General features: G+C 48.6%; 1 protein-coding gene across 3 annotated transcripts; it reads right to left on the bottom strand.

Annotated features, from left to right (window-relative positions):
• Positions 1 to 6,558: 6,558 nt before the first annotated feature.
• KCNE1 (potassium voltage-gated channel subfamily E regulatory subunit 1) lies at positions 6,559 to 13,007 on the bottom strand. 3 transcript variants are annotated; one of them, XM_027977993.2, is made up of 3 exons: positions 12,939 to 13,007; positions 11,903 to 11,997; positions 6,559 to 7,210 (listed from the first exon to the last, which is right to left on the bottom strand). In XM_027977993.2, exon 3 carries the CDS (start codon positions 7,139 to 7,141, stop codon positions 6,752 to 6,754), a length of 390 nt encoding a protein of 129 aa, XP_027833794.1. In that variant the 5' UTR covers positions 7,142 to 7,210; positions 11,903 to 11,997; positions 12,939 to 13,007; the 3' UTR covers positions 6,559 to 6,751. The 3 variants fall into 3 exon arrangements, with proteins under 3 accessions (XP_027833794.1, XP_004002798.1, XP_042085214.1); XM_004002749.5 differs by having other exon boundaries at positions 6,559 to 7,192; XM_042229280.1 differs by having other exon boundaries at positions 6,559 to 7,188.
• Between the last annotated feature and the right edge of the window lie 655 nt (positions 13,008 to 13,662).

Genomic DNA, 13,662 nt, shown 5'->3' with positions numbered 1-13,662 from the left:
AATTCTCAAGGCGTCCACCAGGGGGCAGCCACACCCAGAGCACCTTCCTCCACCACCCGCAGACAAAACCCAGCATTTCTGGAAATAATTGGGATACCTGTGGCCTTAAGTAGACACAACCAAGGAAACCAAGGGCCCAGTGATTCTAACTCCCTGACTCCTTTTTGAATTTGCATTTAGATTTGTATATCCAAGGAATCAGTTAAAGAATTTACCAGTCTACCTGTTATTAATCCATCCTTCACTTGCTGTACGTTTCTTCTGTTCTCAAATCCTCATAACCTTTGGTTACCTCCCTTAATCTGACTTAATATTTACGTCTCATTTTTTTTTCAGCATTTGTGTGTCCAGAGCGAACCCATCTACTGATGTGGATTTAAGACCTGGCTTCCCCCTGGAGAGAGCCATTAACCTGCTCTCCACACAGCCTTGCCTGGAGATTCAAAGACTGTGGAATCCATAACAATTTTCTCTGCCTGTCAGCTTACTTCTAATTCTTGTGATGGCCGCTATCGGATTATTATAGTATCCTCAGGGGAGGCTGAATTTCAAAGCCAGTGCAAAGATAATATTTCAAGTCATATTATCAGAATTTGCAATTGCCTTCTTTGGGGCTCAGTCTGATTTTTTTTTTTTAATGTCCCAACCCGCATGCTGGACTATCCTCTGTCTTGTCTAAGCAGACCTATAGGTATACTGTACAGATGGTGTTGGGGTTGTTTTTGAAAGTAAATGGTCTCATATTACTAAGTGATATCTCATAAAAAATGATCGAGTAGAGTTAGTGTGTATGAAAGAATAAAGTCAGAGGTCCCTCATTCCTTCCCCACCTCACAGGCTTCTAGGAGCCCTTGACTGGTCAGCGAGGGCAGAAGTTAAGGAGTTACAACTCCCACTGGCCTTGATGTGTCCTTGAACGTCGCTGAGGCTCGGTTTCCCCAGCATGGAAGTGAGAGCTGTGGTCCAGTTAACCCTCAGGGAGCTTGTTCTCCGAGGCCAGCTGTCCAGTGAACCGCACGTGATACCTAATGTGGAGCCATTCACCCAGCCAGACTGGGTGCCCCCTGCAGAGGTGAGGTGCCCTGCCATTCTTTGAATTGACTAGTATAGCCCAGCTCATGGTGAGTCCTCAGTCCTGTAGGAGGCTCACAAGCCTGAACTGTCTGCTCATAGAGTGGGTCCACTTCTTCAGGGCGAATTCCACAACTGGTTCCGAGTCTATAGAGCAAAGCTGGAGTTCATGCCCTCTTCTGTACCGAAGAGTGGAGAAGGAAATGGCCACCCACTCCAGTATGCTTGCCTGGAGACTCCCACGGACAGGGGAGCCTGGCAGGTTATAGTCCGTGGGGTCACAAGAGTCGGACACGACTTAGCGGCTAAACCACCACCATATACCAAAGAGAGTGAGGGGCCTGGCATCCGAATGGGCAGTGTCAGTGAAGACAGCTCGATGCACTGTCCCTCATCATGGGGACTGGGCTCTGAGGGTCCATGGCCAGGATCACACCTCGTCAACTACCGCCAGTGATCCTGCCTGCTTCTGCCACCCGGGCGGGCAGCCCCGCAGAGGCAGGATTGTCTCCTTGACTCAGCTTTCTATCAAGTGTGGGGTGGGGCTGGCCTGGGGCTATTCTTCCTCCTCAAAGCAGAGGTTGTACGTCAGTGGGTCTTTGAGCAGAATTCAGTTCAAGGGCACATTTTGTTTGGCCTACACACTTTTTTAAAAATTGAATTAGTCACCAACCTTTAAAAATCAAGAGATTTCAAATGATACCCAGATTTCCAACTTCTCTTCAAAACCAGCAAGTCCACCAAGACTCTGCCCAAAAATCATACACAAAGCTATAATTCAAAACGACCCATTCACCCCTGTGTGTTCATAAGAGCTCTATTCACAAGAGCCAAGACATGGAAACAAGCTAAATGTCTACCAACAAATGAACAGATAAAGATTTGGTACATATATACAATGGAATACTACTCAATCACTAAAAAGAAATTAAGCGGCGTTCTTTCATTCCATGTAGCAACAAGGAGGTACCCAAAGATTGTCATACTAAATGAAGTCAGGAAGAGAAAGGCAAATACTCTGTGATATCACTTATTATATGAAGTCTAAAAATGACACAAATCAAGTTTTTTACGAAATAGAAGCAGACTCACAGATGTAGACATCAGACTTGTGGTTTTCAAGGGGGAAAGAGGGTGGGAGAGGGATGGACTGGGAGTTTGGAGTTAGCAGAGGCAAACTATTATATACAGGATTGATAAGCAACAAGGTCCTACTGCACAGTGCCGGGAACTATATTCAATACCCTGTGATAAACCATAATGGAAAACAATATGTAAATGAACGTCTGTGCTGTGCTGGGTTTAGTCGCTCAGTCGTGTCCAATTCTTTGCAACCCCATGGACTACAGCCCACCAGGCTTCCCTGTCCATAGGGATTCTCTAGGCCAGAAACTGGAGTGGGTTGCCATGCCCTTCTCCAGGGGATCTTCCCAACCCAGGGATTGAACCCAGGTCTCCTTCATTGCAGGCGGATTCTTTACCAGCTGAGCCACCAGGGAAGTCCAAATGAATGTCTATATGTATGTATGTATGTGTATATATATATAACACTGAATCACTCTGCTGTAAAACAAAATTAACACAACATTATAAATCAACTACAATTTAAAAAAAAAGAAAGAGAGAGAGACTCTGCCTGAATTTCTGGCTGGCTGAGAATACCTGGGACCCAGTGACAGCCTCAGCCCTCCCTTCAAAGGAATCTTCCACCTGGGACCTTGCTCCTTTGCTTTCTCGCTGTAGGATCAGGGGTGTCTATGGGAATTTATCCATAGGCAGTCACACTTCCTTATTCCAGAGCCCCTGAGCTGCCTGGGCAGAGACCCCCAAGAACCCACATTGACTTTTTCAAAAGTATCAGAATGCTATTAACAGAACACACACCACAGATCATGCTAAAAGACTCTAATTTTTTAAAAAGATGTTGTTATCACCACAAAACTCCTGTTGTCCTATCCAATGGACACATCAACTACTGCATACGAAACACTGAGATTCTGGTTTTAAAGAGCTCAGAACAGTGCCTGGCTCATAGTTAGCACTCCATGCATGTTAAAGCAAAATTTTAAATTTGGTAACAAGCATTTGAACACGGTGTGGCTTATAAGAGGTTTGATAGACATGGGGACGTGAGTTGAACGCCTGGTCCTTCAAGGACGGGGAGGACTATAGCTCATGGGGCAGGAATCCTGCCTTAAAAGGGGCAGGAATCTCAGTGGGGGAAAGTGAACTGGTGATAAAGAACTATTTTGTGTGCCTGGAATCCCTGAGTCCGCCTGCCGCTGAGGGTCACATTGTGGACCACGTGCGCTCTGGGTCCCTCTCCAAACCTGCGCGCTCAGCCTGCTTTCCTGCACTAGGGGCCATCTGTGTCTATCATAGCAGGGCGGTCACACAGGGCCGGAGATACCAGCCATCACAGATGGGCTTCCAGCAGCCCAAGAACCCCAAGACAGTGGGTAAAAATCTGTGTGCAACTTGGTGGGGGGGGTGGAGAGGGGGGTGATCATGGTTTTCATTAGATTTTCAAAGTACTCTGATGAAAATAACCACTCCTCTTGGAGACTAGTAACCTTGCCAGGCTTCCGCCTCAGAGATGCTCCGTCAGGAACCCCACCTTCAAGCTCACGAAGGAATCACTGTCTATTACACGAAGCAAGGACTGGGTTGCTAAGTCACTTCAGTCGTGTCTGACTCTGTGCGACCCCATAGATGGCAGCCCACCAGGCTCCCCCATCCCTGGGATTCTCTAGGCAAGAACACTGGAGTGGGTTGTCATTTCCTTCTCCAATGCATGAAAGTGAAAAGTGAAAGTGAAGTTGCTCAGTCATGTCTGACCCTTAGCAACCCCATGGACTGCAGCCTACCAGGCTCCTCCATCCATGGGATTTTCCAGGCAAGAGTACTGGAGTGGGGTGCCATTGCCTTCTCCAAGGACTGGGTACCAATGGTCTATTTGAAGATGACCTGCAATCCTTGCGTATTGCTTCACATTTATACTATGTGCATTTATTTTTATTACAACATATTTATATCTTATTTTTATTATTTTATATGCAGGTTTCTAACAAGTATGTTTTATGTAAGGATTCCATCCTCTTTAGGAATGCCCAGGCAGGCAAGTATTCAGGACGGGGCAGGTGACCCAGGGCCTCTGGGGAAGAAGGCTTAGACCAAGGGCCTATGTCCTGTGAATTTCTCAGCTAGGCTCATGAGTATCTTTCTGCTGCTGTGAGCAAGTCCCTGGTACCATCTGCCTCCACCCCTGAATCCCTTCCCTATCCCCCAGTTGGGAGGGAAATGTCCAAGGGAATCTTTGTCTTGTGAGAAGAGCCAAGAGGAACACACTGTCTCCAGCGGGGGTGGCTGCTGGAACAAATCTCCACCTGAGGGGCTTCAGTCAGTACAAACCCCTTGTTTCTGCAGTTCTGGAGGCCTGAAGTGTGAAAGCACAGTGTCTTGGGGCCATGTTTACCCTAAAGGCTGTCTGGGAGAGTCCTTCCTTGCCTCTCCCAGGCTCTGGTCATGGCCCTCAGCCCTTGGCAGTCCTTCCTTCCCGAGGAAGTCCCCTGGGTACTGCATCGCCCAGTCTCTGCCTGAATTTCCCTCTTCTCATAAGGACATCAGAGACCTCCCTGGTGGCTCAGAGGGTAAAGCGTCTGCCTACGATGCAGGAGACCCAGGTTTAATCCCTGGGTCGGGAAGATCTCCTGGAGAAGGAAATGGCAACCCACTCCAGTTCTCTTGCCTGGAAAATCCCACAGATGGAGCTGGTAGGCTACAGTCCATGGGGTTGCAAAGAGTCAGACATGACTGAGCGACTTCATTTCACTTCAGTTTAAAAGGATATCAGACGTATTGAATTAGGGCCCACCTGGTAACTCAACAGTAAAGAATCCGCCTGCCAATGCAGAGAGGAGGGTGCCATCCCTCTGTTGGGGAAGATTCTCTGAAGAAAATAGCAACCCACTTGAGTATTCTTGCCTGGAAAAGCTAATGGACAGAGGAGCCTGGAAGGCTATAGTCCGTGGGGGTCACAAAGCCATACATGACTTAGTGATGAAACAATGACCATACCTTCCTTGATGACATCTGTAAAGGCCTTATTTCTAGGTGAGGTCTCATTCACAGGTGCAGGGGTTATGACTTGAAGGTGTCTTTGGAGGGGGAGGGGAACACAATTCAACCATGGTGGGCATATCACCTCAAAAGGCCCTGCCACCCCAGTCCCCTGGGTTGCCCCCTGCCCACACCCACACCATCCCCCAGGTCTTTTTTTTTTTTTTTCTGGCTGCTCTGGGTCTTAGCTGTGGCATGTGGGATCTAGTTGCCTGACCAGGGAGTGAACCTCGGCCCCCTACCTTGGTAACGCAGAGTCTTAGCCACTGGCCGGACAAGGAAATCCCTCCTAGGGATCTTAAGGTAGTGGGTGCCCACCATCCCTCCTACCATGATACTGAGAACCTTCCCCCCGGTACACATTCTGAAGTGGGATAATTTTTTTTCCTGCATCTAAATCCTGCATCACTGAGATTGAGCTATGTGAGTAGGAAATGTGTGTGTGTGTCCTTACCTATCTGTGTGTTTCTGTGTGCATGTGTGCACCTGTGGGTGTGAGCCTGTGTCTATGTGTGTTTTGGGAGGTGTGTGTGAGTGTGTGTAGGATGGTCATTGGGAGGCAGGAAAGCAGAGAGAGGATGGAGCCTCTGTAGTGAGGGTACAAGTGAAAAGGGCAAAGGATGTCCTGTAACAAGGGGGGAAAGCATGCTTGTGACAAATATGGAAATGTTATGCCTTTGGTCTCAGTCCCATAAGAAAGGTGTGTTCATCAGGATGTTGATTCTGTTACTTTGTGTGTGCACGCTAAGTTGCTTTAGTCATATCCCACTCTTTGCAACCCCATGGACTGCAGCCCATCAGATTACTCTGTCCATGGAATTCTCCAGGCAAGAATACTGGAGTGGATTTCCATGGTCCTCCAGGGGATCTTCCCACCCAGGGACTGAACCTGCATCTCCTGAGGCTCCTGCACTGCAGGCAGATTCCTTACCACTAAACCTCTAGGGAAGCTCATTCTGTTACTTTAACAGAAACCAAAATGGCAGTGGCTTAAGGAAGATCAGAGGCGGTTTCCCATTCTTGTGAAGTTTGAGCTGGTGATTGACCAGACCCTGGCCCATGCCATTGCCCAGGGACCCAGACTCCTGTTGCTCTGCCATCTGCAAAAACACAGTCCTTTTCCAGACTCAAAGCTGGCTCACCACCTCATCCATGTCCCAGTCAGTGGGAAAGGAGAAAGGGGGCTGGGGGACATATGCTTTCCTTTTCAAGGCTCACTGGGAAACTGCACTCATCACTCCCCCTTCTGCTGGCCAGAATTTCATACACATGACCTTGCTAGCTGCAAGGGAGTCAGGGAAATATGGCTCTTGTTTTCAGAGGCCATGATTGAGGAGATTTTGCTGCAATTAAGAAGGCAGTCACGGATACTGGGGAATGACTGACAATCTATTATAGAAGGAATGTGATTTTAGAAATATAGTGATATTAAATCCCCCTTTCACCCCTTATGATAGACAAAAACCCCAATTATACTCATACAATAAAGAAAATAAGGAACATGTGATTAGAAAAATCAGCTCATCAGGGAGGCTCTGTCCAGTTTTGACTGGTCCTGGGGTCAGGACGACCGCTTCATCTCAGGAAGGTATGCACTGGGTCGCTCTACAGCCAGTTGGTTCTCAATGACGTAACACGCCCTGCAGCTCTCCAGAATCCGGGCCTGGAAGTACGCCTTGTCCTGCTCCTGCCAAGTGTCAGACTCAATGTACACGTTGTATGGGTCATGGGAGTGCTCCAGTTTCTTGGAGCGGATGTAACTCAGCATGATGCCCAGGGTGAAGAAGCCGAAAAAGCCGAGGACCATGAGGATGTAGAGCGCCGCCAGCTTGCCGTCCTCGTGGCCTGGGAACCTGCGGGCCAGCCCAGATGTGTTGCTGCCCTGTTGAACTGTCCCCTGCCATAACTTGGTCAGCACAGGTGTCACGGCCGTGGCATTGGACAGGATCATCCTGAGAGTCAAGGTTTCACTCCCGGACGGTGAACTTCCCAGGAAAACTGTCTTAAAGAAAAGTGCAACCTGAAATCACAAAATATGGACTGGCTCCAAACCCACCCCCTGCCACCACCACCACACGCACACTGCACAGAGTTTTTAAAAATCCCAGTGACGGGGTACCCTAACCACACTTGTCTGTTATGGGTTGTGCCACCTGGGATCTGCACAGTGCCCTCTCTTGATTGGTCAAACGATTAATTGATTCACGTTTATTTCTATTCACCATTTCCAGCCCCTGCCACCACAGCAGAAAGAGTTCCTTGAATGCACATATCACAGGGCGTGATAGGTGTATCTTTTAGTTTACATGCTGTGGACCAAACTGTGTCCCCCTCAATTCATATGTTCAAGCCGCAACCCCTAATGTGGCTGGAGGTGGGGTCTTTAGGAGCTAATTAAGGTTGTGCGTGTATGCTCAGTGGCTCAGTTGTGTCTGACTCTTTGCAACCCCAGGGACTACAGCTGGCCAGGCATCTCTGTCCATGGAATTTTCCAGGCAAGAATACTGGAGCGGGTTGCCATTTCCCACTCCAGAGGATTGTCCCAACCCAGGGGTCAAATTTGCGTCTCCTGGGTTTCTTGCATTGGCAGGCGGAATCTTCACCACTGAGCCACCTAGGTATGGTCCTGAAGGTAAGGCCCTAATCTGACAAGGCAGTGGCCTTATAAAGAAGAGAAAGAGAGACTATTGGCCTGGGTTCCTGTCTGGCACTGTGACTTTTCCAAACTTCCCAGGTGATCCTACTTAGTAGCCCTGACCGAGAACCCTAACCCTTAGGAAACTGACCAATCAATGTATTGTGCTCCCTGAATACCTGGAAGAACTCTATAAGAAGAGAAACAGCAATTTCATAGCATAATTTTCTAATCCTATTTGTTTTTCGGATTTTCTTTTTCAGTCTTGTGCATCCATCATACAACCTGAACAGGAGTTTTGGAGAAAAATTCCTAAGTCATCACCGTGACCTCAGCTGCCCCCATCTGAACTCACGCTGGCATCTCTGCTAAGCCTGTCGGAACTTGATGGCAAACCAGAAAAGCCAAATGAACTAACTGCCTTTCAAATAACAATGCTGTTATTTTTAACAAAAAGTCTCTTCTGACTTTACACTTTTATCGGATCGCTTTTGCTAAATGCCTTCTGTGCCCCCAAGGCTTGCCTGCTGAGTCACATGGTGTGTTTGCATAATGAGTCACAAGATGAGTTTGGCAACATCCTCTAATAATCAGCACAGTACAAATGACACGGAACCTAATCTGCACGACAGCTGGGGGCTTATGGCCCATTCCCTAAGTTCACATCCATTATAATGCCACAGCACTGCCTGGTGGCCACAGTTAAGACTGTCGGACTCCAGTGGATCTGGGGACCAGCTGATTCAACGACCTTAACTTTATAGAAAACTGGGCTGAATAGACGTGAGCTGACTTGCTCGAGGTCATATCTCCTATCAAAAATGCATCTGTAAACTTTCAATCTTTTAGCCATGCACTCACATTTTATTAGCGCAGAAAAGGGAGTTCTCCGGATCTTGCAGAGAGAAGGTGGATCTGTTTTTAGGCTCAAAGAAACTGAGAAGCCAGTCACTTGTATCAGATAAAACTGGGTCTACCCAAGTGGGGAGTGGCTTCTGATCTAAATAGGCAACAGAAGAACCCTCTCCTGGACCAGGGAGAACCACAGCTTTTTGCATCTCGCTCAGGGAATATGGGGCTGGAGGAGGCAGAAGCAGCAGGAATCGGGAAGGTCCAACTCCAAACACAACCAGCTTGATACTCAGCTTGTGCTGAACATTTTCAACTGGCCTTATTGGGCCCAGAAAGAGGGGAGGGTTGGTTCCAGAAGTTTCTGCTTCTGCCTGGGTTTGAGACTTATCATAGGGTCTCACTGCCCCTAATCAAGGTTTGTTGTTCAGTCGCTAAGTCATGTCTAACTCTTTGAGACCCCATGGACTGCAGCATGTCAGCCTTCCCTGCCCATCACCATCTCCTGAAGTTTGCTCAAAGTCATGTCCATCGTGTCAGTGATGCCATCCAACATCTTATCCTCTGTCACCCCCTTCTCCTCCTGCCTTCATTCTTTCCCAGCCTCAGGGTCTTTCCCAATGAGTCGGCTCTTCTCAGCAGGTGGCCAAAGTATTGGAGCTTCAGTTTCAGCATCAGTCCTTCCAGTGAATATTTAGGGTTGATTTCCTTTAGGATGAACTGGTTGGATCTCCTTGCTGTCCAGTCAAGGTTAGTGCAATTTTTTTTTTTCCCCAAAGCTTAGTCCCAGGGCTTCTGGTCCACTGAGACTCACTCAGGATTCGTGACTGTGGGCTGCTGGGATGAGCTGAAGAGTTGCAAATGGAAACCAAGCAGGCCTGCAGCACTGCCCCCCGTACCCGGGGGAAGTGGGGGCAGCAAGTGATGTCACTGTATTCCCAGCACAAGCCTCACCTTCTGCATTTTTCCCTGGAGTTCCGGCTCTGTCACGTATCAGCACTGATAACAGGCCTTTAGAGCAGTTTTCCCAGCACTGCACCTCTCACTCTTTCCTACGCGTTTACTGAAAGGGCTTTTGTGGCTGACTCCAAGCTCTCTGCTGAAAGGGCCAGATTCTGGGGTGGAGTCTAGGAAGGAGGAAGGTCAGGGATACAAATTCCAGCCCTGGCTCAGTTCTAGTGAAACCAGGAGGCTCCTGGGGACCTTAGTGGACTTATCTAGGTGGGATGGGGGTGACATTCCCGTCACGCTTGACAGCATTACCTAAGCCTTTCCTCGAAAGAGCAACCAGTTTTGAAATCAACATTCTTTGCTTCAGGAAGCAGAACTAGGGACAAACAATTATGGATAAGCTTCATTTGGGTGAACAGGATCTTACTGAGTCAAGAATTTGGTGAAGAAATTTCCAATTTTCCTCGGAAGTAACTGTCAACTGTTTTCATCTTTATCACAACACTATGTCCAAAGAGATCAAACCAGTCCATCCTAAAGGAAATCAACTCTGCATATTCATTGGAAGGACTGATGCTGAAGCTGAGGCTTTAATATTCTCACCACCTGATGCGAAGAGCTGACTCATTTGAAAAGACCCTGATGCTGGGAAAGATTGAGACCATGAGGAGAAGAGAGTGGCAAAGGATTAGATGGTTAGATGGTATCACCAACTCAATGGACATGAATTTGAGCAAATTCCAGGAGATAGTGAAGGACAGAGAAACCTGGCATGCTGGAGTCTATAGGGGTCGCAAAGAGTCAGACATGACCGGGTGACTGAACACCGAATGTCCAAATTGCCTCTTGGCAGCAAAGAAGCCAACAGGGGCTCAGACCCTTCCAGGCAGTCAGCTGGCTTTGTTTTGGGCTTTTTACCTCCTTCCCTCTCACAGTCTCAAAATATCAGGATGAAACCTGTACAGAGGCACGACATCCGACTGCCCTCAAAGATTGGAAAAGGACTCCGTGCTGGCTCTTGAGTCTGGTCATAGGACCAAGAGCTTCTCAGACCTCTCTGTGGGTTACAGAGAGGAACTCTGAGGTGTGAAGGGTGGAGATGGGAACCAGGGAGCTGATGAGAGGGACCGGGTCAAACTCTGCATGTGTAAAGGACGAGCCTTTTGGCATGGAGAATGGAAGGGCATTCTCTGGGAGGACACCTGAAGTCGCAGAGAAGGAAGAATCTCACCTGCAGCAAATTAAATGAACTCGGGGAGCCCCAGTTTCCTCATCTGAAAAGTGAGGTTAATGGGATTCCCCCTGACTGTACTACCGGGTTTAAGGGAGGCATGGAACGAGCCCACAGGTTACCTGTCTTTTACTTTTGCTGGTGTCTCTGCAAAAGAGGCGAGACCCCCGTGTTTGATTGTCAAAATTCCATGGGTCCACCATAGCACATGTCTATGCCAACCAGTGAGACCCCTTTAAGAAGTCCCCTCCCCTATTTGGGGCCGTTATAGTGCCCAGTCTCTACTGCCCAGATTCTAAGTTGTGTTGCAATCCTTTGTAGACATTTCTGTGCATTTCCAGGGGGCTCAGTAAGGTCAGAGACTGTCTTGACCTCACTCACACCTCCGGAATGATTCAGTAAGGGTTTGCTGAATTAAATAGGAAAGTGCAATCAACTGCGACATGAATGTGAGGAGCAAATAACCAATAAAGTAGAATTCACACTGGAAAGAGCTTAATGGGTAACCAAATGAAAACCTCCTTCAATGTAGTCTGTTTTAATGTAATAAAATTTAAATTATTTTAATGTATAGTTAATTAGTATTATTTATGTATTAAACTTTATGTTAATATAGTTGTATATTATATAGCATGAATTATATATAATATTAATATAGTTATATATATGCAACTCTTCTTTTCCTAAAAAGGTTTAAGACCATCAGTAATTGTCAATAATACAGCAAAATTTCCACTCCGCCCTTCCATTTCCCGTAACTCTTATCTTGCTCTGCCTTTTTCCATAGTACTTCTCAACTGCACCCAGTATAGTTTTCTTGATTCTTGTGTTCATTGTTTATTGTTTGGCCTGCCTATCTTTGGAGGGCTTTGGAGGGCCAGGATCTTTGCCTGTCTTGTTCCCATGTACCCCAAAGACTAGAATGATGTCTGGCATACGGCAGGAACAGAGTAAATATTCACAGATGCAGGCATGCACGCATGAATACTTGGGTAAGTGTCACATTCAACTCCCAGAAAGCCCAAAACACACAGAAACTGTCTCACCAGCTCTGCCTTCAGAGACTTGAGATGACAAGAGCGAGTTCCTTGGAGGTCTTCACGGTGTACTTTATTTTCAAAACAATCCGCTTCCTCAGAACCTATCAAAAGCCAGAGATAACCTGAATATTCTGGAAACCAAGGTTGACTTCCTCAGACCCAACCTCAGCTCATCTCTGATGGGCAGCATGAAACAGACCGGAGCAAGCCAAAGGGTTTTGCACCCTGGTTAGAAGCCCATAGATCAGAGTCCGCTGCATCTGCTGGCCATTTATTGATCACACGATTTAAAGCAGTGGCCAACCACAGCAAAGTTCCCCATCACCCTGACCATAAGTAACAGCTGTAGTTATTGACGAGCCCTTCCTTTATGGAGCTGGAAGCTCTTTCTTAACCTGAAAGGGGACTCAAACGGTCAGTTCAGGTACAGCAGTCTAAAAAAATCAGGGGTGGAGCTTGGGAGTGATGGGGATCAGGTGGGTGGGTTAGCACCTGATAGCCTGCGCACATAACAGGTGATTGGTACCAGGTCAACTTTCTTCTAAAAGTTCCAGACTTCCCCCACTTAAAATCAAGATCAGATATCAGTAATGTTTTCCGTGTCCCATGCCTTTTCCCTGGGGACATGCCAAAGCCCAAGAACTTTTCTGGTCCCCCAAAAGGAAAAAGTCCCCTTTGAGGCCGGTGTGTATGGGTCTTGCCTGATCTGGAGGTCTCTGAACCCAAGCGAGGGCTAAGATTGTGGGCGGTTTTAGTTTTCTTTGGATGCCTTTAAGTATTTCCCCAACCTCCTACAGGAACGACTGTCATTTAATAATAACGGGGCCCTGAGATGATTTTTCTCTGCATGAGTTCTAGAAGTGAAGAGGACAGAGAGGAAGAAGGCGTGAGCCCCGGGGTCGCGGTGCCCCCTGCCTGAGGTCACCAGCAGCGGCCCAGAGGGGCTGAGACCCTGTGCCTGGACTCTCCCCTCAGGGTCGCCCGATTTAGGGCATCGCGCTCCGCGAGGCGAGAAGCCGGGAAGCAGGAGCCCTTGACTTACCGGGTCTGAGGCGCGGAGCGAGCCGGGTGCCTGCCCAGCCGGGTCCGCGCAGGCCGAGCGCAGGGCACCGAAAACCGCGCGGCAGGCAGCGCGCTCGCCCGGGGAGCGCGCGGCGGGGCGGGCGGGGCCTTCGGAGCCACAGGGCGCCCCGCCCCATCCCCGCGCGTCCTGGCCGAAACCGCGGCCCCCGGGCCACTTCGGTCCAGCCCCGGGGTCAGCCCGATCCTCCGCACCCTGTGTTTAGCCCCAGCAAATGCTCTGGCACTCGGAGTAGGCGCAGAGCCCGCCGAGAGTTTGTATTAGAACTGCCAGCCAGCAGGACTGCCCGACAGCTATACCTTCCTGGGACTGGGGAGTGAGGGGTGAGTTGGCAAACAAGAAGCCGCAGAGGCCAAGAGAAGTCAGTCCCGGAGACCCCCCAACTCTCGGCCAGACACTCACTAAACTCCTCTGCAAACAGCTCCAAACAATCACTTCAAGGACGCGTTTCAAAACTCCAGCTGACCCTTGTTAACTGTGCCCAGTCAGTCAGTTCAGTCACTCCGTCGTGTCTGACTCTTTGCGACCCCATGGACTGCAGCACGCTAAGCCTCTGTGTCCATCACAAACTCCCCAGAGCCTATTCAAACTCATGTCCATCGAGTCGGTGATGCCATCCAACCATCTCATCCACCGTCGTCCCCTTCTCCTTCTGCCTTCAATCTTTCCCAGCATCAGGGTCTTT

This window comes from Ovis aries, chromosome 1, assembly GCF_016772045.2.
Source record: "Ovis aries strain OAR_USU_Benz2616 breed Rambouillet chromosome 1, ARS-UI_Ramb_v3.0, whole genome shotgun sequence".
NCBI classification, from domain to species: Eukaryota; Metazoa; Chordata; class Mammalia; order Artiodactyla; family Bovidae; genus Ovis; species Ovis aries.
The sequence above is the reverse complement of the archived record's forward strand: the minus strand, read 5'-3'. Positions and strand labels throughout refer to the sequence as shown.